The sequence below is a fragment of the Galeopterus variegatus genome, unplaced genomic scaffold (genome assembly GCF_000696425.1).
Source record: "Galeopterus variegatus unplaced genomic scaffold, G_variegatus-3.0.2 Scaffold1704, whole genome shotgun sequence".
Classification (NCBI taxonomy): domain Eukaryota; kingdom Metazoa; phylum Chordata; class Mammalia; order Dermoptera; family Cynocephalidae; genus Galeopterus; species Galeopterus variegatus.
The window spans coordinates 339,321-363,763 of record NW_007727815.1 but is presented as its reverse complement, the minus strand read 5'-3'; the positions used below and the strand labels follow the sequence as shown (position 1 = coordinate 363,763).

At 35.6% G+C, this 24,443-nt stretch overlaps 1 protein-coding gene across 1 annotated transcript in view; it reads left to right on the top strand.

The window, feature by feature from the left end:
- Window positions 1-558: 558 nt before the first annotated feature.
- The window catches only part of USP32 (ubiquitin specific peptidase 32), a gene marked incomplete at its 5' end in the record, with an annotated part of 37,861 nt that continues 13,976 nt past the window's right edge, over window positions 559-24,443 (top strand). Inside the window, 14 exons of the mRNA XM_008578519.1 lie at window positions 559-676; window positions 4,069-4,223; window positions 5,535-5,616; window positions 6,452-6,526; window positions 7,266-7,404; window positions 7,666-7,771; window positions 8,915-9,088; window positions 9,824-9,998; window positions 10,414-10,565; window positions 10,839-10,950; window positions 12,062-12,270; window positions 14,150-14,334; window positions 18,142-18,228; window positions 19,258-19,378. Coding sequence (XP_008576741.1) covers window positions 559-676; window positions 4,069-4,223; window positions 5,535-5,616; window positions 6,452-6,526; window positions 7,266-7,404; window positions 7,666-7,771; window positions 8,915-9,088; window positions 9,824-9,998; window positions 10,414-10,565; window positions 10,839-10,950; window positions 12,062-12,270; window positions 14,150-14,334; window positions 18,142-18,228; window positions 19,258-19,378 — 1,890 coding nt within the window. The remainder of the gene's footprint in view (window positions 677-4,068; window positions 4,224-5,534; window positions 5,617-6,451; window positions 6,527-7,265; window positions 7,405-7,665; window positions 7,772-8,914; window positions 9,089-9,823; window positions 9,999-10,413; window positions 10,566-10,838; window positions 10,951-12,061; window positions 12,271-14,149; window positions 14,335-18,141; window positions 18,229-19,257; window positions 19,379-24,443) is intronic.

Below are 24,443 nucleotides of genomic sequence, written 5' to 3'. Positions count from 1 at the left end.
CGTTGCGGGACAAGAAAAAAAAAAAAAAAAAAAAAAAAAAAAAAAAAAAAAGAAACAAGTGTGTTTTAAATGATGCCCAAATAATAAGATTTTGTGAGAGTACTACACTCGTACATTACTGGGAATAGTTTAAACTGTTAAACTTTGGGAGGCAGTATTGCTATGTAGTTAATGACATAAATACATCTATAGTTTTTGACTTGTAATTCCAGTTCTATGAATTTGTCCTTAAAAAGTCAGTCATTTATATACATGAAATATGTAAAAATGAAAAGTTATGGTGTGAAGGTAGTAGAATATTTAAGGTTTTTTTTTCCCCCACCCTTAATTTTGTTGATAATTGCTTTTAAATGAATGGGGAGAAAACGGTCTTAGAAGATAGGTTTAGGAGCAGGAGACTGAGAATATTAAACCCATGTAACTTAAATATATGTTTCAGTAATATACTGAAATATTGGTAGTGAATTTCTCAAACATTTTAGTTTAGAGATACATCTCAGAATTTAGATTAAAATTTCTTATTTTAGAGTGATGACTTTTTACCTTTTAAAACAATAGGTGATCAAGAATAGCAAGACAGACATCCCAGAGTTGGAGTTATTTCCTCGCTATCTTCTCTTCCTGAGACAGCAGCCTGCCACTCGGACACAGCAGTCTAACATCTGGGTGAATATGGGTATGATGAGCCTGAGAATGTTTCCTCAGCATTTACCGAGAGGTAACTTAAGAATGCAGCAAGAATGCCATGCATTTTCTTAAAAAAAGAAAATGAAAACCAAGTTGCTTAAAGTCTGGTGCCACTGTACATTAGTACACATTCCTATCTGCTTTCATACAAAATCAGTAAATCACTTGTGGGGCTTAGATCTATGGTCATGCACAAGACTAATGGGCAGTAGAGGCAAAATCCCAGCAGTAAACTGAGAGAGGTTGTTTCCTTTTTTAGTTTGTAAACTTGTGAAGGTAATAAATACAAATAGATTTTACACACTTTATTTCTTTAACGTAAGCCATTGTAAATTGTTGCTAAACCTAAGTTGTAGTCTGCCAGTCATTGACTGGTCTTTTTAACTCTGCTCAAATTTGTGAGTAATTTCTTTGGCACTGTGATCTTTTTTGTTTGTTTTTTGGTTTGTTTGACAATATGTAATACATTTTTCATGCTAGATCTAAGGAGGCTTTCTAGGAGACAGATAATATAGAGCAAAGGGTATATTTTTTAAAATGAAAGTGACACATTTGCTTTGAGAAACACCAAGTCTATCAAAATGGCATGTAAATTAATTCCCATTTTAGTGTATAACATATAAAGAGTTTCCCTATGTTTTCTCTATAAGGTTAAGTTTTGTTAATAGACAAGACTTGCCCTGTGTTTTTTGCTTGCAAGTATTTGAAATTGTTCTCTAGCAGTAAAGAAATGAGTTCATCCATTTACACAAAGTTGGAGACTTTGTGTTAATGATGCCAGAGTGTTATTTTAATTTAATATAACTTAGTGTGCAAGAACTACCTCTGAATCCAAGCCAACCCCTATTTACGTACTGGCCCTCCTTTGCAATTGAACAGGGTTAGTTTTATATCTTCCTTAAAGGTTATATTTAGATAATATATGAAGATTCTTTTACATATTGTTTTGTAAGAATTAGAGCAAAGTAGTGGCCTCTGCCTAACCAAACTTTATCTTTGGGGAAAACATCAAAATCAAGGAACAGTGAAATAGAATCTATGTGAAACATTCTTGATTTCATATGCCACTGAATAGAAGTATTAGCCTTGACTCTATAGCACCCATAGCACAAGTCTTTTTCGATTCTCTTTGAAAGATAACATGAGAGGCAAGATGTGTTGTGCTTTTTCTTTCTAACTCTTGTGCTGATCCTAGATTTTTGCCGCTTCTGTAAATTCTACTAGGTTTATTGGTGCTATTCAAAAGCCCAAAATTATATATAATAAGTGGCTGCCTGCTTGATGAGCTATGCCATAAAAACTGTCTAGAAGTCAAATTTTCTTCTTGTGGCTTAGGACAATAGAGATTGACTTGGACACTATACTTGCATGTGCTTCTGAATCTTAGAACTGGGTGGTTCTGATGCTCCAAATTTGTTCTTAATTTGAAATTTTATTCCTTACTAATTAGTTGTGAAATCAATTATTAATCATTTTGAAGTTTATAAAAACATGCTTTCTTGCTGTAATCTTATAACTAATCCTCTGAAATACAATTGCAGAAATTTGCTCTTTTGTTTTTTTTAGGGATCATCCTTTGCTTGCTGATAGTAAAAGATTTGCTTTGCTGTGTGTTTAAAAATTTATCATGGTTGGGTTTTGTTCTGCCATAACATAATGTTCATCTTTCTCAAATACTCAATTACAGCTATGTACTAGGCTCTTTTATTCCTTTTGAAGTGACTGGTATACAAACCTTTCCACAGTTACAATGACTTAAATGTAACCTTTCTACAGACAAGGCTATAGAAGTCATTGTTCCTTAGATGATTTTCCATCCTGTCTTAGGTGAGTGAATTCTTTTTGGAAGCTCTAAAAAAGCAAATTGTATTAGTCCATTTCTGTTGCTTATAACAAAATACATGAAACTGAGTGATTTATAGAGAAAACAAAATTTATTGCTTACAGTTTCAGAGGCTGGTAAGTCCAAAGTCCAGGGAGCACATTTCATGAAGTCCTTGGTGGTGGCAATAGTGACCTAGAGGCCTCACATAGCAGAAAATGGCAGAGCAGAGAGGACTTCTCATATGCTCTTCTTTTAAAGCCCTCAGAACCAGGCCGTGACCACCATTATGAATCCGTTCACTATGGCATGGTCCTACAGTCTAATCACCTCCTCAGTGTCCAACCTTTCAATTACCATAATAGGATTTCCCACCCTCATCAGTTACAGTGGGGATTTAAGCTTCAATGCAGTTGGGGAGCACATATGATGGCAGTTTTTTCCTCAGCTTTGTTTTGTAGGTGAATACTCAACTAAAAAGCACATTTAGTGGGAGGAGGAAAACTAAGTCACCATTGAATGGATGGAAAACTACCTGGAATGTATACTTGTACACTAGAGGGATTATATTGATATTTTAAGTTTATACTTTTGGGTTGCTCAATAAAATACAGACTCTTGTAGGCAGAGATGACCATTATAAGCTGCAGCTTTTATCTGGATTTAGGGCTGAATAGTTAACCAGAGCTTAGCAAGTTTTTTTTAGCAGCCGATCTTTGATTTCCATAATCTGCTGTCATTTATTTTATCCCACCCCCTTTTGAAGTATGTAGTTAGACTATATATATTCTTCTTTCACTACACTCTTTTCCCCTATATTGCCACTCTTTTTGTTTCCATCTTGAGCCCTTCAGGAACTCAAGGTCATGTCTGCTGTCATCTTATTGGGCAGGCAAGCTATATGATTTTTATTCCCTTCTACTTTTCAACAGGGCCATTACTTAGTTTGTTCATTCGTTCGTTAGTTAGTTATGAGAAGCTTCCTGGCCTCGTTTTAAAACTCTGGCCATGTGAAGTCTATACCTATTCAGAATTTTAAGCAAATTTTTTTTGTGTAATTGTATCTATGTGTCAGGTAATTGGGTGATTTAATGACTGAAAATAATGGGATTAGTACTTGGAACATAGTTTATTTTAAGAAAGTGGATCAGGCAGATCCAATTATCTTTCTGTGGGATTCAAATCTAGTCCCATTTTATCTCCTCCCCCTTTTATACTTAATTTTATTTCATTTTGCTATTGAGTGTGACCCATCTGAGGGCAGCTAGATACCAATGTCAGTTGTTTGCTAGCTTGTTCCACTCTTCTTGGGATCCAAATATTGGCAGTTATGTCGTCCTCTGGGCTTTTGTTGCTCTTCTTTTCCAAATTGAGGCTTTGGACTCATTTTAATACACTTGGATTTCCTGTCTTCATTTTAAAACTTTAACGTACTCTTCATTTATAAAATTATTAAACCTGTAATTCTCATTTCCTAAAATAGTATGGTCTCCATTGCTGAGAGGGGTGCTTTTTTCTTATATCTGCCTTTTTCCTTCTTGTGATTACTATAACCACAGGAAATGTACCTTCTCCAAATGCACCTTTAAAGAGGGTATTAGCCTATACAGGCTGTTTTAGTCGAATGCAGACCATTAAGGAAATTCATGAATATCTATCTCAAAGGCTACGCATCAAAGAGGAAGATATGCGCCTGTGGCTATACAACAGTGAGGTAAGAGGCATTTCAGAGTCATGGAGAGTTGGATTAAGTGTTAAATCATATTTCATGAGTGTGGGATTTTTGTCTCTAAGTCTTAACTTTTAGATTGCTAGAGACAGTCTGTGACTTAACGATGGATGGTTTGATTTACAATTTTTTGACTTTACAATGGTTTTATCAGGGTATTAAATGCATTTTCAACTTATGGTATTTTGGACTTAGGATAGATTTATCAGGATGTAATCCCATCATAAGTTGAGGAGCATTTGTATATGTATACATGTAGATATTTGTCACCTGAGACCCATAATTACAGTTGATCATTATGGACAATACCATGTAAATATTATCATTATATTATGAAGTAATAGTAAATACCTTTCTTTTGTACTAAATATATTTTATTTCGGATTTGTTTTAAGTTAACTTATAAATATATATGTTTAAAAATACAAACAATACAAAAGTATACAGTGAAAATTCCTCCTTCCATCTTTTGGCCCCTATCTTCCACTCTACTCAGAGGCAATGCAGTTAGTTGCTTATATATTCTTCCTGACATATTCAGTATAGATTATACTCTGAAATTGGATCGTAAGTGTGGTTTTAACCAGTTCTCTATTCCCTAGTGTGCTCTTTCCTACATCCTCCTTTGGTTGCCATTGAGAGACAGTATCATATAGTAGTTTAAGAGCACAGCTTGTGGGGCTGCACTGCCAGGAATCAAATCACGGCTCTGCTACTTTTTAGTTGTTAACTAAGGGCAAGTCACTTAACTCTTTGTGCCTCAGTTTTCTCATGAGTGAAATGGGAAAATAATAGTAACTCCCTCAGGGTAGTTGTAAGAATTAAAAGAAATAAATTTGTAAGCACTTTAGACAGGGTGAGCATAAACCAAAATGTGTAATTCAAATGCTTGCCATTTGGTTTTAAAAACATTTTCATTTCCTAGCAAGTGATCAAGTTTCATTCAGCACATTTACTGAATTTCATACTAGGTGCTAAAGAAAATGTCTTTTCTGCAAGCTCTTCAGAAAATCTGTCTTAATGAACTTTGGTTTGATGTGTGATCGATCTCCTGGTTCCCCCCCAAATTACATATAATTTGTTTTAGGGGTATAGATGTTTATTAAGTACATGTTGTCTTTCCCTCATTTTGACACCTAAATTATAAATATTCCTGAACAACTATAATAGGCTGAATATTTGTAACAAGAGTTATGTAACTGCAGGGAAGTTTTTATTTGTCATTTATTTTTATTTCCCTATTTGTTTCAAGTTTACTATCCAACTTAACAAAAACATTCCCTCCTCTTTACACAGAATTACCTCACTCTTCTGGATGATGAGGATCATAGATTGGAATATTTGAAAATTCAGGATGAACAGCACCTGGTAATTGAAGGTATAAGATAGAAGCATGCATCTATGTATTAGATTTTGGGGGGAAGAATTTGAAGAGTTACCAATAATCAATTTTATAATTTCTCCCAAGACAGTTATTATTTGATCATTATGTTCTTTATGGTAAAGAAAACCCATTGAACTCTTATGTAATCCTACCGTACTATTTAGATGGCTTTAAAAGAAAAATAACCTGTAAAATCATTGGCTGACAGGGGGTGGAGATGGTGGGTAGAAACAAGTTACTTCATTTATAAGTTTACAAAGTTCCTTAAAAATTTCAAGCTGTCTCTTTGAGTTTGAGTAAGGAGAGCAATGTTCTGTTGTTAGTAGCTCAGGCTTTCATTAGACAGCAACACTGGCTGCTCCCCGACAGAGGAACTAGCATATTCACACATAGATTTACACACTGGCATACACATGTCATTGAAAAGTGTGTCTTTTCCCATTCATGGAAACATTGCTAGCTGTCTTTGTATTAAAATGAATAGATTACTCTGACAGTTGTTACAATTTAAGAAGAATTGTAATGTTTCTAATGTTTTAAGTTTGAGAAATTCCATTATGTCTGAGCTTTAATTCCATAAATGATTGGGTATACTATTTACTTCAAGTAGTTAATTGAAGGAATAGTTTATTAATTCTCACCACGTGACTTTAAGTTTCCAATATAAAGAGTAGTAGTGGTTTCAGAGCCAGTTACTAAAATTAATTTGATTTTTTTTCAGTTTCTGATTTGGAAATAAGATACCCCCCTCCTTTTTTTTTAAAGAAGCAATTGAGTGGGTATGAACTGGATGGATAAGAAATTAATATGTTTCTATCTGTCCTTTCAGTTCGCAACAAAGATATGAGTTGGCCTGAAGAGATGTCCTTTATAGCAAATAGTAGTAAAATAGACAGACACAAGGGTAAGTCTCCAGTATATTATTTATAAAGAGATGATTACATTTTATTTTATTTATGTTTCTGGCAGCTGGCTAGTACGGGGATCTTAACCTGTGACCTTTGTGTTATAAGGCTGCACTTTAACCAACTGAGCTAAGCGGCCAATCTAAAGAGATGATTTTAAATTTCTTCTTTTTCTTTTTCTTCCCTCAATTTTTAAAGTACTAACAATTCCTGGGTTTCTAGTTCAAAAGTAATTAGGCCCCTTCTTATTTTTCTTTTCTGCTGAAAGAGCATTTATGTTGGTAAGCCCAAAATCAAATTATTTTCTGAATTTCTTTCTAGCCTTGCAGTTAAATAATTTGTATATTTTAAAAGACATACCAGGAAAAGAATTGTTTAAATTCTCAAAAAAAAAAAAAAAAAAATCATAGCAATTAAAGAGAATAATTGCTGCTTCTGAATTACAAATGAGCATGGATCATTATGATTGCCAAAGACGCTCCATGAAAAACCTTTCCTACTTTAGCATTTGAAAGATCTGGTAGAGAAAGATAGTACCATTTAAAATTACTGCATCAAGCCTGGCCAGTTAGCTTAGTTAGAGCATGGTGTTGATAACACCAAGGTCGAAGATTTGGATCCCCATACCAGCCAGCTGCAAAAAAAAAAAATATATATATATTGCATTGAAAACAAGTAACTTTTATTCTATGATATATTACTACAGCTATGCTTTGGTTCTCATATTGTTTGCTCCAGTTCCCACAGAAAAGGGAGCCACAGGTCTGAGTAACCTGGGAAACACATGCTTCATGAACTCAAGCATCCAGTGTGTTAGTAACACACAGGCACTGACACAGTATTTTATCTCAGGGAGACATCTTTATGAACTCAACAGGTAATCTTTCTTGAGCCATTGTCCTCTTAACCTTCTATGACTTTGATTTGAACTCAGTATCGCCTAAATCTCCTCTTTCTTTAATCTGGGGGAGAAGAATCTCATCTTATTTGCCTTATTTGGTATGAAATAAGGGTATGGGATATTTCTCTTGTTTCAAAAAGAAAAGATATTTTGATTTGATATGCTACACATTTCTGTGCCCACGTGATTGTGATTTATGAGAATCTTTGGCAACACCTTTTCCTCTCAAACTTCTAGGACAAATCCCATTGGTATGAAGGGACATATGGCTAAATGCTATGGTGATTTAGTACAGGAACTTTGGAGTGGAACTCAGAAGAATGTTGCCCCATTAAAGCTTCGGGTAAGCAGGTTAAAATGATATAAAAGTATTTAATTCCTAAACAATTGTTTAAGTAATCATTTTTCTCTACATGTTTTCTGTGTTTAGCTTTTTAGTCTAGTTTAATCTATGTTTTTGGATTCTTCACTAGGCATAAACAAGTTGTCAGACATTTTTACTTGTTCAAATATATGCACAATATGGCTGTATATATAGTAGACAGCAAAACATCAAAGGCATGGTCTGAATTTGGGATGTTCGTTTTACTAATTTGTCAAATATTTCACTTGTATGAATAGTAAACCTTTTTTGGTAATCCTTCATTATTAACAGTATTCTAACTGCAAGGTGGAGATCAGAGTCTAATTAATTGTATCTGATACATTATCAGCATTACCAAGATCGTTAGTTCCATCTGTAGAACATAAAAAAGTAGCAGAATGAAAAAATGTAATTAACGGATGCAAGTTTCATGTTAATAGCATATGTAGTGGATTTTAGTGAAGTTCAGATTATTTATTTAAAAACAAGGCAAAGTCTTTTTAGGTTAAAAATTAATCGTTGTAATAGTTAAAAATCTGACTGCTTACCATTTGCCAGGGACTATTCTAATTACTTTATGTGTGTTAACTCATTTAAACCTCTGGATAATTCTATAATGTAATGCAGTGTTGTTATTCCCATTTTGTGGCTCAGGAAACTAAGGCTCAGAGTAGTTATAGAGGTTGCTCAGTGTTGTAAGCTAGTGAGTCCTCATAGTTAAACACTATGCTATTCTGCCTATAATAATAAAAGTTAGGATGCAATAAGACCAGAAAAGTAACTGTGGAAGAAAACATTACATAGAATAGGAAGTCTTTCAATGTGTGAGCAAATGCTATTTTAATATTTCTTTCTTAAATAACATCTGTATCCCTAAAGAATTTAGTTCATTTATATGGTACTGAACTGGGAGATAGTATTGGCCAGACTACTTCTCTTTTTTTGGTCATTTGAAATTAAGATTGGAGAGATTTCATGATTATTCAAAATATATTTGCTGAAATAGAGACAGATTAAACACTGTTTACTTTCTTATAATGCATCTGATTGAATTATGAGACATGTTCATTCCAAATATTATGGGGTAGGAAATAATGACTGTGACTCCCCTTATATTTATAGTGGACCATAGCAAAATATGCTCCCAGGTTTAATGGGTTTCAACAACAGGACTCCCAAGAACTTCTGGCTTTTCTCTTGGATGGTCTTCATGAAGATCTCAACCGAGTCCATGAGAAGCCATATGTAGAACTGAAGGACAGTGATGGCCGACCAGACTGGGAAGTAGCTGCAGAGGTTTGTTGGTTTTGAGTTTCTAATGTAAGCAATAGATAAAATGTTCTGGCCACAAATACATGTAGCACAACTTAAATGCAAACTGAACTATTCTATGATCAGAATCTTGTGAAAACAAAGGAATTTTTATTTCTATGCTTAATTCTATGCAGTAATAGCCAAAAAAAAAAAAAAATAGAAAAATGTTGCCATTTCATATTGTAAACTTTATGCACTGAGATGTAGGAATAATTATCTAGTGAAATATAAAGCGTACCCATAATTGCTAAATTAATGAAAACAGTGACCTGTAGGTATGTTTTATCTGCTTTTTAATGGACAAAGAACTTTAATACTCACCATTGTTAGCATGGGAAGAACAAATGAAAAATAGAATTTTCCATCTGAATTTAATATTTTATAGGTTGCACAGAAAGAATCACATTCTCTTCAATAACTGGTTTTCTCTACTCTCAGTAGGCAATACATTTTAAATTACATATCTGAATTATAAATTTGTAGGCAAAAAACTTTTATATATATATTTTATATATATAGTGTATACATTTATTTATATATATATATATAGTGGCTGGCCAGTGGGGAAAGCTTTTATATTTTAAGTGAAGATTAAGGACTGTATTCTTGATATTTAAATCCCATATATTTAACAGTTTCTTTATAGATTTGTGTGGACATGCTTATCTTTTAAATTTTGGAGGAAAAAAAAAGCTCTATAATCTTTTTCCTTGGTAGGCCTGGGACAACCATCTGAGAAGAAACAGATCAATTGTTGTGGATTTGTTCCATGGGCAACTAAGGTCCCAAGTCAAATGCAAGACATGTGGGCATATAAGTGTCCGATTTGACCCCTTCAATTTTTTGTCTTTGCCACTACCAATGGACAGCTATATGCACTTAGAAATAACAGGTGGGTCACAAAATTCTGAAAAACTATTTTACTCCTATTTCCTTTACCTTATTCAAGCAACCTGAATTGGTAGTCAGCATATTATAATCAAGCAGTCTAGTTTCAGGCATGATTTGAGGTTTAAAAGATTTGGACTATAGGCCCATTTGTATGCTCATTGATTTTTTAGTTTCAAACATGTCAGAAACTGTCTTTTGCAAAGCCACTCACGCTTCTATATCAGATGAACATCACAAAATATTTAATTTACTCAATATTATCCCTAAGTACCATCTGTTTTAGTGTTCACATACAAAATAAAAATTCTAGGCTGAAACGTTTGCTGATTGCAAGTCAGATATATCTGCATACAACATGTAAGGCTTTCAATCAAATCTTCATTTACTGATAAAAGATCTTTTTTTTTTTTTACTAGTTATTAAGTTGGATGGTACTACCCCTGTACGATATGGACTAAGACTGAATATGGATGAAAAGTACACAGGTTTAAAAAAACAGCTGAGTGATCTCTGTGGACTTAAATCAGAACAAATCCTTCTTGCAGAAGTACATGGTTCCAACATAAAGGTAATATTAACCACTTTTTCTAGGTAACCTTTGATTTCATCTTTCAAAGATCACAGTTTTCTCAGTTATTATTAATTCACTGTTATGATAAATGATCAAGGGAGATACTGCAACATAACAAAAACCAAACAAAAAAACTTATCAAATTTTTCAACTAGAAACGTAAAAGGGCTGTCTACCATCTAAGACATTCTCTTCAAATACATCAGAGAAATAATTTTTCCATTTTATCTGAAATATCTTCCCCTTTTCATCTTGCTTCTTTTTCTGTAGAACTTCCCTCAGGATAACCAAAAAGTACGACTCTCAGTGAGTGGATTCTTGTGTGCATTTGAAATTCCAATCCCTGCCTCTCCAGTTTCAACTTCTAGTCCTATCCAGACAGGTAAGCTAAAACTAGCACTCCTTCTCATGATCTCAGCTTTAAATATTGGTGTAAGGGGTTGTCATCTTTTTATATTTGTTTGTGCTGAGGATATTAGAACAAATGAATTTTGGAGCTCAAAGGAAACATTACTAATCATTTCGCTCAAATTCCTCATTTTATAGATGGACAATCTAAAATTCAGACACCCTAAGTGACTAAGATAGTTATTAGCTAATATACTATTGGAATTCAGGTCTCTCTTAACTTTTATATACTAACAAGACAACAGATGGTATAAGAGGGACATACTACGAAAAAACATTTATAGCTAAAAAGCAATCTTTTTATTGTATTGTGGAATCAATATTGTATGTGGTTTAATATGGTCACTCATTGAGTCCTTTTGGCCACTAATATGCTTTGTCTATTCTTTATACTGCTTGTATTTAGGATAATTCCCTAACTATACTGCTCGTAATTAGGATAATTCCCTAGTTATAAAGGGCATCATAGAGAATGAGCTTCTTCTCATTGGCATGTAGTAGATAGTACTCATGGTGAGTTGGTGGATGATTTAATGTTGCTTTTTGTTTTGGGCTTCACTGTCCAATAGAACTCTGCAATGATGGCAACTTTCTGTGCTCCTTGCCATCCAGTACAGTATCCACGAGTCACATGGGCTGTTGTGCACTTGAATTGTGGCTAGTGAAACTGAGGGATGCATTTTTTATTCAATTTTAATTTTAATTTAAAAAGTAGTATCTGGCTAGAGGCTACTATATTGAACAGAGCATTTTTAGAGGAATGGAGAAATAAATTTTCAGAGAGAGGAAAGAGAAAACAAGTGGTAAAACTGTTTGTGTGCTATAACATATGGTGCTTATATAGATAAACAGTTTCCAGTAATTACTTTTACTTTACCATTTACTCATAGGTGTGGGTTATGGAAGTAAAATCTGAAATTTGCATCTTCTGATAAATCTAGAATTACTATTTGAAGTATGATTTCTTCCTGTCTGTGTTAAAAAGACCACAGTGTCGATGATCTGGGTCCTCAGGGTATTTGAGAAAAGAGCAAAAGCAGAAGTACCACAAGCTTACAACGTTGTACTTACCTTTGAATTTGTAGATTTCTCCTCTTCCCCATCTGCAAATGGGTTCACCCTGACTACTAATGGGGATCTGCCCCGACCAATGTTTATACCCAATGGAATGCCAAACACTGTTGTGCCATGTGGAACTGAGAAGAACTTCACAAATGGAATGGTGAATGGTCATATACCATCTCTTCCTGACAGCCCCTTTACAGGCTACATCATTGCAGTCCACCGAAAAATGGTTAGTTAAGTATTAGACAACTTACTGCTGGTCTTGCCAGTGTCATTTGTGAAACATAGTCATTTTGTCTTTGCAACATCTTTATTGAACGCATTTTCAATGTGTTGCATATGCTAATGTAAGTGATCAGAGCCAGGATTTAGTATCATACATAATGGCCAATTTGTGAAATGACATTTCTCACTCATATATTAAGAGGCAGCAGGATAGCCAGTGCATCCAAGCACTACTTTCTTTAAAACTTTGTGTCTCTTATGTGTTCATGGAGGCATGTACATCTTCTCTGCAATGTGAATGTAGGTGCCTTTGGAGAGGTTTTTTTGTTTTATTTTGGTTTTTTTGCGGGGGGAGGTTGTTTGTTTCTTTTTGGGGGCAACAAGAATGTTCTTGGGCATGGCAAATTGTGCAAACTCTTGATAAACTAATATATAACGATAACATTAAAGGCTGACTGATAAAAACAAAGGAATATCAGAAAACTGTGATCAATACATAGTTGTTAAAATTGGTAACTTGGTAGAGTAGAAAGAGCACTGGGCTAGGAATTGAGCAACCTTTGGTTCAAATTCTGCCACTACGTAGCTCATTGAGCTCTTTGGACTTCAGTGTTCTGATTTTGTAAAATAAAGGAGTAGGTCTGCTAGGTAATTTCTAAGATCCATTAGTTACCCCTACTACTGTTCAAAAATTCACACTATTTCTACTTTTTATTTCCATCTTATTTATTATATTTATTGGATTAAATGTACTATTTCGTAATCATTTAAAAAGCAGATGAACTGGGTTTTTTGAAGATGCAAAGTCAATGTAAAAAAAAAAAAATCAAATACATTAACTAAATAACAACAAGAAGAGAAAACGAAATTATAAAAAATGTGCTGTATTAGTTTCCTAGGGCTGCTATAATAAATTACCATAAACTTGGTGGCTTAAAACAATAGAAATTTATTCTTTCACAGTCTGAAAGCCAGAATTCCAAAGTCAAGGTGTCAACAAGGCTGTGCTTCCTCCAAAGGTTCTAGAAGAAAATGCTTCCTTGCCTCCTCCACTTCTCCTGGCTCCAGGCATTGCTTGGCTTGTGGCTGCATAACTGCAATCTCTGCCTCTTCACATGGCCTTCTCCTTCTCCCTCTGCCTTATAAGAATAAAGACCCTTGTCACTGGATTTAGGGCCCATCCAGATAATCCAGGATGATCTCATCTTGAGATCCTCAACTTAATTACATGTGCAAAAACCCTCTTGCCAAGTAAGGCCACATTCACCGGTTCTGGGAGTTAAATATGGACATATCTTTTGGGAGGCCACCATTCAACTCACTACAGAGACTACAGTATCAAAAAAATTAAGTACCTAGGAATAAACTTCAGTAACATTATGCAAGGCATCTATATATAAAACAATAAACTATCGATAGATATTAAAGAAGACTTGAGCTGGCCAGTTAGCTCAGTTGGTTAGAGTGTGATAACACCAAGGTTTAGGATTTGATCCCTATACTGGCCAGCAAGAAAATTAATTAAGTAATTAATTAATTAAATATTTGAAGGAATAGACCATATTCACGGATTAGAATATTTGATATTTTAAAGCTATCAGTTCTCCACAAACTAATCTACAGATTCACTGCACAATCTAAAAAAATGCTGTGTGTGTGTGTGTGTGTGTGTATGACCTGATAAGCTGATTCTAACATGTGGAAATACTAAGAACCAAGAATAACTGAGACACTCTTGAAGAAGAATAAGGCATGAAGAATTGAGGTACCAGATGACTAATTTGAAAATGGTAGTAATGCCTGTTATTGGCAGTCTTAGAAGAACAAGAGAGGAATCAGAGACCTGTCTTCTCAGCTCTTTCTTCTTTTGGTTGTACATATAGATGAGGTCAGAACTGTATTTCCTGTCATCTCAGAAGAATCGCCCCAGCCTCTTTGGAATGCCACTGATTGTTCCATGTACTGTGCATACCCGGAAGAAAGACTTATATGATGCGGTTTGGATTCAAGTATCTCGATTAGCCAGCCCACTCCCACCTCAGGAAGCTAGTAACCATGCTCAAGATTGGTGAGTTCAGGGAATCAGCCTAGACTCTTGGTTTCCAAACTCCACAAGAATAATTTGTATGATTTTTACATGATTTATAGGACCTATTCCATGTCAAGTTAATCATGCTTGGAAGGACCATTCAGAAAGCATATAATTCAACCATTTGGTTTGATATTTTGAGTAAGAGAGACTGTACAGCTTCCTTTCATCACCTAGATATTCTGTTGTCTAATAATAATCCTTCCATTCTCTTATCTCTTGCCTAGATCCTCTGTTAATGCTTCAGATAATATCCTTATTTTCTGTTATTACAAGAGTAGAGTATGAATTCACCAGGAAATTTGTATCATTTCAGTCCTCTGAAATTCAGAATGGAGTGATGTTGTGTATATACATGAACTTTGAAAAAGTCTCAGGCCATAACAGATGTTTCAGTTGGATTGTTTCCATGCCATGTCATTTTAACATGGGACAATTTTATAAATTTAGGTAAAGATAATAAACATTTTCTGTTTTCTTTTCATTCCTCCTAATTGTTCTTTTGGACTAGTTAGTGCATTTACTTTGAATAATCTTTGGGATTGTGATCCATTACTCAATATCTAAATTGAATTGCAAGTCATTTTCTTGCTATCATGGTGCAAATAAGAGATCTGCTTCTGTGATAACTGAGTAAAAAAGTTCTCTTTGCTTATTTGCTATGGTATGGGGTCTTTTGATGATTAGGATAAGGCTTAAGGTAAATAAATCTTAAAGGAAAACTGCAAATAATAGATAAACAATTTAGTTGATGAATGTTGTGTTTAGTAAAAATGACAATTGGGTGAGATTACATTTAAAGTGAAAGTCTGATTGAATTAGATGAGGACTTTCCCCAGGACTTGGTAATGAATTGGATGTGGAGTTTGAGGGAAAGAGGAGTCTAGGCTAGGTTTTTAGCCCAAGCAACTGTTTGTGAGTGGTGATACCACTTAATGAAAAAAAAGGAAACTGGAGAATGAGCAGATTTTTGCAAGAAATGACAGGAAACAAGTTAAATTCAAGATGTCTGTTACATTCAGCATGAATATTCTTTGCTACAGATATACATATAGGTGTCATCAACAGATAATTGACATTTAAAGCCCTGAGACCAGATGATATCATTTAGAGAGTGAGAGTTAGATAAAGAAGATGCCCAAGATCTAATTTCTGACGCTTTCCAACATTTAGAGGTTGAAAAGAGGAAGAGTAGTAACAAAGGAGATTGAGAAGGAGTAGCTAGTGATGTAAGAAGAAAACCAGGAGTGAGCAGTTAACCAGAAGTTAGGCGAAGGAAGTATTTCAGGGAAGGAGTGATGAGTTGTTTCAAATGCTACAAGGATATTGAGTGAGAAGAGGACTGAGAATTGCCTAGTGGATTTGATAAAATGACAGTCTTCATTGACTTTTGTAAAACTGTTTTAATGGAGTGGTAGATGAAGGCATGGAGGTTAGAGTGGGTTAAAGAGAGAATGGCTCCACAGACAGTAAAAAGATAATAAGAGCTTATCTTTTGGAAATACACACTGAAATATTTATGGATAAAATGATAAAATGCCTCTGATTTTCATTAAAAAAATCTGCTGGGTCACAACAGGTGGAAACAACCCAAGTGTCCATCAATGGATGAATGGATAAACAAAAAGTGGTATATACATACAATGGAATGTTATTTAGCCATAAAAAGGAATGAAGTTCTGACACATACTACAACATAGATGGATCTTGAAAACATTAGGCTAAACAAAATAAACCAGACACAAAGGACAAAGATTGTATGATTTCACTTTTATGAGATATCTAGAATAGGAAAATTCATAGAGACTGAAAATAGAGTAGAGACCAGGGTCTGGTAGTCTCTATCTCTACCACTACTAAGGTCTGGTGGTCTGGTGGCAGGGAGGGGGTTATCATTGCTTAATGGATAAGAGTTTATGTTTGGGAAGACGAAAAAGTTCTGGATATGGATGGTGGTAATGGTTGTACAACATCGTGTATGTACTTAATGCCACTGAATTGTATACTTAAAAATGGTTAAAATGGTAAATTTTCTGTTATGTATATTTTATCACAATTTTTTGATGGGGGAAATATAGACTGTAGTGGGAGGGGGTAGGGGTATGGATAAAGTAAGAATGGCCAGGTGTTGATGATTATTGTAGTTGGGTGATGAATACATGGGGTTCATTGTACAGTTCTCTACTTATGTGGGTCAGAAGGAAAATGAGGATTTGAGGCCAGAGATTGGAGGTTTCTATTTGGCCAAAGAATTGTTAAGAGCAGAGATATTTGAATAAGTGATCTAAAAAGATAGGAGAATATGGTTGCAAAGTAGGATACTTAGAATTGAGATTTTGGAGGTGGTAAAGTTTGTATTAACAAGGTCTAGAATATGACAGTTGGAAAGGTGGATCATATGGGGTAGAGGGAATTGTTTTTTGGCAGAGAGAAGGCCAAGATATTGTTGTATTAGTTACATTGATGTTGCTGTCACCAAGAATAATAAAAGAAGTGATGGAGAGAAAAACAGTGAACCAGGTGGTAAAATCTTTAGTGAATATAGTGAATAAAGAAGAGATGATGCACCTACCAAGGAGGAATAGCAGGTGTCATAGTTCAATAGCACATGCTACAAAGAAGCTGGAATTTTTTAGAAAAAGAAGGAAGGAGATTCATCTAGAAGTGGCAAAGAGGAGTAAGGAGGTGATCCATATCACCTCCAGGTTCTGGGGTATGTGAGAATAAACAGGATCCTCAAGAATGGTAGGCTTCGTTCAGTTAGAACAAAAAGGTAAAGGAAATTTTCAGGAGGGGGGCTGCACAGTTCCCCATGAGAGTGCTACTTGATCGTTTTGTCCCTTTATCTTTCTTTTGATTCCTTACTTACTGTTGACCTGATTTGGACATGATTCTGGACAGTATGGGCTATCAATAATCATTCTCTGAATGAGTTATGCCCAAAGATGGGGACTCCTATGCCAGATGTGATACTCACTTTTGTCCATACAGTGAGTCTTTATCACAGTTTTATTACCTTTAGCAGCCATGTAAGAGACTACCAATTGCCAGAGGAGCTGTAAAATATACTGCTCTTATGTCCTTGCATTGCTTTGTCCCCAAGCCCAGTTTTACTGAACTATTATTGACAAATAGGAATTGTATATATTTAAGGTATACAACTTGATGTTTTGATATATGTATAAATTGTTACATTGCTTCTTCCTGGGGCAAAGATAAGTAAATTTTTTTAAAAGTTGGAGAACTCACAAAGCTATCTTGACACAATTGTTGACAGTTAAAAGAAGTTGCTCCAAGAATAATATGTAGCTTATAGTATGTATCACATCAGGGATTCTGATTAAAGAATGCTTCTTAGTATACAGCCTTCTGTGTCATGTTAATGTTTTTGACATGGAAAGGTTTAATTATTTTAGTTTAATGTGCATTAAATCCTCTGATAGAATTAGGACTGAAGGATAATTGGTGTTTGATTTCATGATTAGGTTATCTTATAAAATTTTCGTGAACCACATGAACTCTCTTAGAGACATCTGGCGGTCTAGTATGTCTCCCCTTCTGTAAGCAGAGATGCAGCATGGGAGTCAAGTTGGTACAAAGTATGATTGGTACAGAGTGTGGTTGATAATGGATTAGGGTAAGCAGCATTGAGCCATCAACATGAGCATACCACTGTGGCAAATGCCCCTTCCTAAGATTGCTTCAAGGGAAGAGGAAGAGGAATTGGACCTCAAACCAGAAAAACGTCTTACACTTTTGGTTTATTTATGTTCTCTTCTGTTTCAGTGATGACAGTATGGGTTATCAATATCCATTCACTCTTCGAGTTGTACAGAAAGATGGGAATTCCTGTGCTTGGTGTCCATGGTATAGGTAAAGTGACCTTCTGCAAAAGAAAAATTTTAGTAGAATTGCAGCTTCAGATATTATAGCTTTTTCATAAGATTTTCAGTTTTGAGAAGTGATAGCAAGTCATAAAAAGCTTGAAATAAACTTGTTCATCTCTTCCTTGTGAGGTCAAAAGCTAAGTTTTGCTTTTGAGACTTAGCTGGTTTTATAAACTCCACAGTGCACACCAAATTCATAGCTTATGGTCAACATTTATTATTCTATACCTTCTGCTCTTTAAATGTAAATCAGTTTTCAAGACTTTGCTGGAAGTCTATTTTTGGTTTTTAGAAGAGTTAGGGAGATTGGTTGTTGATGTTACAGCAGGGAAATTGCCTGACAATACTGAAGTTAACCTTTAGAGAATGTAATAGACTTAGCAAACTGAATCTAAAATAGGCATTGGAGCCATGGCTTTGTCATGCACCACTCCTCCCTGCCCCTCACAACATGATAAATTTTGGTATACATTTATTTAATGGACCATTTTACAAACAAGGGCATAGGTGTTTCTATACCAGATAAATCGTCCTACGTCAGAGCGTTAAATCACTGAATATAGAATTTCTTTAGAGCTGTATTAACTTAAATAGCCAATTCCCATATCATTTATTTGCCATAAAGCTGACATCTTCTTGTGTATAACAAACGGTCATCAAGTACTTCATAAAATCAGAGGCTCAACAAGTGATAAGCATGATTCCCTGAAGTAATAATTATTATTAATAAACATTCCTGCATTTGTCATAATCTGAAGTTAGCAGCCATTGACAAATTGTGAAGCCAAAGAATAAAGTAGAAAAGTTAGGAAGGGAATATGAAGGTACTTTAGAAATTTCGTGGAAACATAGAATTAAAAGATAATATGAATTTGTGAACTTTTTGAAGTACCCTCATATTTCTTTTTATTTTTGCCTGAAAAAAAAGCACTTAATACCCTCGTATTTCTGCTTAAGAAAAATTAGATTCCTTTATAATTATTTCTTCCTCTGTGGACCTGTTTCCCCCTTTTAGATTTTGCAGAGGCTGTAAAATTGATTGTGGGGAAGACAGAGCTTTCATTGGAAATGCCTATGTTGCTGTGGATTGGGACCCCACAGCCCTTCACCTCCGCTATCAAACGTCACAGGAACGGGTAGGTGATTGGGTGGGGCCACCATAAGATGGTAGTTTTTTGGTTTTTTTTTTCCTTTTTGTCTTTTTTCGTGTCCGGCAACGGATCGCAACCCTCAGTGTCGCGCCCGTACCAGACCGGGACCGGCAACGGGATCGAAATCCTCGGTGTTGCGCCCGCACCTCGCTCAGCCAGTGAGCGGGAACCGGTCTGTATGTGGGATCTGAACCCTTGGCGGGAGCGCAGCTGTGCTCCCAAGCGGCGCACTGTAGCAGTGCGCCACCGGGCCGGCCCAAGATGGTAGTTTTTATATGGGCAATTTTCCCCAGTCTAACTATATTATATGCCATTTCTGTTTTAGATAATTTAAATGCAGCCGGAAAAATGTTTATTGGCATTCTTTGTCGCTTAATACATTGACATGATTGCATGGATTTTTCAGTTTTCCAGCTTCTGGAGTTAATTGTTTGGGGGCATTAAATTTCAAAACATTAATAAATAAAGTAAATCTTGAAACAAAACTATGTAATTAAGAAGTTATATTCTTTGGCCATGACATACCAATAAACATCTCTCTGCCTGTTAAATATTATTGAAGCTACAGCATTTGGTAACCACAATTAACTTATCTCAAATGTGTCCCAGGATTATAGCAGCTACTTTTAATGAGAATAATGATCAGAAAACTTAGAGAAAGGATTGAAATGTTTCAAGACTGGATACCTGAGTACATCTCATTGGCTGTTCTCCACACATCGCATTCCCTCTACTGCCGTGCTCCAGCCAGAGCTATTTTTGAATTCTGAAAATCTTACTTCAGAAAGAATACTAACTACTAACTCCATACTTAAAAATGTTTGCTTCAAATAGTTTTGGTGGGGTTTTTTTTCTTTTTTTTAACAACTATAAGGAGGTAGAAATGTCTCAGGCAGTTTTTAATCAACCAAATATTGTTTGAAGTTGTAGATGTATTAAGAATCTGATGGAGAAGTAAAAACAACAGAATGAAAGGACTGTCTTTTTTTTTTCCCCTTTGGTTGTAGCTAGTAGTGAGATTTGAACCATTGATCTTCAATAACACCACACTCTATGGGCCGGCCCGGTGGCGCACTCGGTTGAGTGCGGTGCTTGGGAGTGTGGCGGCGCTCCCGCCGAGGGTTCGGATCCCATATAGAGACCGGTCCGCTCACTGGTTGAGCGCGGTGCGGGCGCAACACCGAGGGTTGCGATCCCGTTACCGGTCACGAAAAAAGACAAAAAATAAATAAATAAAAATAACACCACACTCTAACCAACTGAGCTAAGTGTTCAAGCCTTCAAAGGAGTTTCTTAAGTCCATGAGGAATTGTAGTAGTTTTTGCATTTATAGGGCTCTTGATTATTGGCAAGTTTCTTCACTATTTCTTAAAGCATTCCCTTTAGATAAGTTAGTAATGGTAATTGACTGTTTTGTCTTTTTATGCTATTGAAGAGTGGGGAAACTACCAATTCAGACCTAGGTTCCTATTTGGATCCCTGGATATACCCTTATACACCCTGGGGCTTTTTTGGTAGCTCTTTCTAGCCCAGGATGAGTATAATTTGTTGATACGTGTTAAATGAAAGATCACTGGGCTAAAGAAACTGAAGAGAAGTTGCTGTTCTATATCATGCTCACTATAACAAAGTAATTCAATAACCTCAGCCATGCTTCCTTTGAAGAGGGAAAATTTTAAGCAATTGATAGATTTCTAAGTCTTTGTCAGCACAAAATCTGACAGGACATTATTCTGACAAGACACTCCTGTCAAAGATGAAAAATTATTTAGCTCTGTAAATCTCTTCCCCTTTTAAACAAGCCCAACATGCAAGCTCTGGAGGACGTCCCACTTATTCGAGGAAGAACCTACCTGACCTGTTAAATTTCAGCTCACTTTTACTTTCAGTGATGCACCTAGGCTACCATGGAAACAAGCAGCTATTGAGATATTCTGCCTTGCTGGGGTATGGGGCCACATGACTAATCTGGGCTCTTCCTACATGTGGTTTCTGTATGTGCTTAGAGTCACATAGACAAAGGAAGTTCTATGACTCAAAACTGAGATTATTGCCCATATCCTTTCTATTTTTTATTCCAGTGATTTTCCTTCTAGGAATTTACTCTAAGGGAATAGGATAGTCTATAATTTGCAGACATGTTCATAAGCATTTTTTAGAATAGTAAAAAATTAGAAACAACTTATTTTTGTCCCACATTAAAGGAATGGTTAAATAAAGCATGATATATTCATTGAGTAATATATTATGCAGTCATTGATAATGATGATAACCAGGAGTTTTTACTGACATTTATGGGAAGATAATTAATGATATCATGTTAAATTTGTATAAATAGCAAGATATAAAATTGCATATACTGGAAAAAAATCTCTTCAGTATTAAAAAAAGAAAAAATGCTGTTTAAGAAAAGGATGAAAGAAAATCTGCCAATATTTTTACAGTGGTTGCTTTTGTATTAAGAATATTTGGATCCCCATACTGCCTAGCTGCCCTCCCCGCCCCCCGCCAAAAAAAAAAAGAAGAGGTTTGGCTGGTTAGCTCATTTGGTTAGAGTGCGGATTTGTAACACCAAGGTCAAGGGTTCAGTTTGCCAGATTGGCCAGCCACCAAAAAAAAAAAATCAAAACTTTTCCTCCCTTTTTATATTTTTCTTTTCTTTCCAAAATTTCTGTGTGAATATTTTATTTTGTAATTAAAACAAACAAAAATAGAGGGGCAGTTGCTCTTATTCTTTGCATTTTCCCACTGTTTGGACCTCACAGTCCTCAAAAAATTTTTCTTTTTTATTCTCAGTAAAAATTAAACTAGATAACTCATTACATCTTTCTCTTTTTTTAATAGTCTTATAATGTATGAAAACTATTACTTCATTCGTGTTAAAGGTGAGCTTTAAAGCTACTTAGAAAATAAAAGAAGAGGGTACCTATAAGTAATTTAGACTATTTGAACAATAGTAGAGGATCTGGTCCTGGATCTCAAGAAGTAAAGGGACTCTTTATCATTTAGGGAAATTTTATTGATAAATAGAAATTATTGTCAGACCACAAATGTGTTTTTTATCAGCCTTCCTTCCTCCCTGTTTCTTTCTAGCTCTAAAGCCTGTGTTCCACAGAAAATGTAGTCAAGAAAAATCAGCACTCTTTACTAGCTTATTATAATTTGTGGTTGGCCATAAAGCATCCCTGGTAGAGATAATAGAGATAATATTTAACTTGCTATGAGAAAAGAGACAATACTGTACAAGGATACTTTTAAAAGCTCATGCAAAAAAACTAAGAACAAATAAGAAAAAAATTTTTAAATGTTCATGCAAAGATTCATATTACCTTTCAATTCTATTTTTCCATGAACTTTTTGAAGTACCCTCGTATTTGATACACCTCTTTTGCTACTCATTCCAACAACCATGACGCAGCATGTTTCCTTTTGAAGCATGTCAGTTTTTCCCTTGAGTAACCAGCTTAAAAGATGATGAGAGTTAATATCTTGTTACTACAGAATTTGTGCTGAGAAAAGAAGTCAGTGACCCAAGGTCAAGCCAGGTCTCCTTTTCTAAAAAAAGAATTTTCTCTAAGTTCCCCTTTTTAAATGACTTCTTTAGACTGGGTGGTGATACAATGCTAAAACTTTAATTGCTTGATCAACCCCAAAAGTGATAGCTTGTTAGGGCCATTTGACAACCTTGTAACCCGTCCTTTCCTATAGGGAAAAGGTCTCACTTGAAAACCTATTCTAAATTGAATGTCCTGAGCTGTGCCAATTTGTAATCCAGACAGCTCATTGTTCCCATCCTGAGTTTTAGGAAGGGAAACGTGGGGGAAATTGCCTCAGGGGAAGAGAACAAGTTCACCTCTGGAAGGGAGGAGTAATAAGTAGGGTGATGGACATACGATGGTACTTCAGAAAGTTCGTGGACACCGGTTCACTCGGGAGAGGGCAGTGCTGATAACACCAAGGCCACAGGTTCGGATCCTATATAGGGATGGCTGGTTCGCTCACTCGCTGAGCGTGGTGCTGACAACACCAAGTCAAGGGTTAAGATCCCCTTACCGGTCATCTTTAAAAAAAAAAAAAGAAAGAAAGTTCGTGGACAAATAGAATTGAAAGATAATATGAATCTTTCCATTAAATTTCTTTTCTTTTCTTTTTTTTTTTTTTTTTTTTTGCCTTTTTTGTGACCGGTAAGGGGATTGTATACTTTCTATTAGGTTGGATTTTTTTGTTTGTTTTTAGAAGGATGAATTAATAGTGTTTTCGCAAGCTGTAAGGTGGGGGAGGGGAGAGCAACCTCAAATTCACAGTCATGGAAGTCCAGCATTTTAACTTCATGGCCTCTCAAACAGGGCAGAGTCCCTTTCTTTGGTTCATTCATAAACACTCCCATCTTTTTGTCTGCCTTCCCATCCCCCTCCAAAACAAAACATTTATTAAATGAAGCTTCCAACTGTGACAGAAATTACAGTCATGTTAATGGTACAGACGGTGTAAAAAATGCAATCTAAAAACATGATTAAAAAACTCAGGGGCTAGGTAACCCAAGTTCATCTTGGATATGGCTGACCAGACATCTAAGAGAAAGGAAATACACGTTTTTAGTTAATTAGTTTGCTTTTATCCATCCCTGTAATTAGAACATGCTTTTCCCCTACTATGTAACCCTTGGCTTGGTGTGGCCTGCACCGCACTCAGCCAGTGAGCGCACCGGCCATTCCTATATAGGATCCGAACCTGCTCCCGAGTGCGCCACGGGGTCGGCCCCTTTCCATGAACTTTTCGAAGTACCCTCGTAGATGTGACCTTTGCAGAAAGAGAGGCAGTCATTATTGGACTTGTAGTCTGTGCTCTACCTTGGGACAAAAATCTCCCTGTGTGAAGTCTCATGGTAGTGTTCATCATTCTGATACTTTGCCTAACCCACCTTCTCATTCGTAATAGAGACCAACAGAAGGGTCCTAGCTCCTTGGGGGGTTTTTTTGGTGGGGGGGCGGAGAGGGCTTTTTTTGTTGTTTTTTTGTTTTTTGCAGCTGGCAGGTACAAGGATCCATGG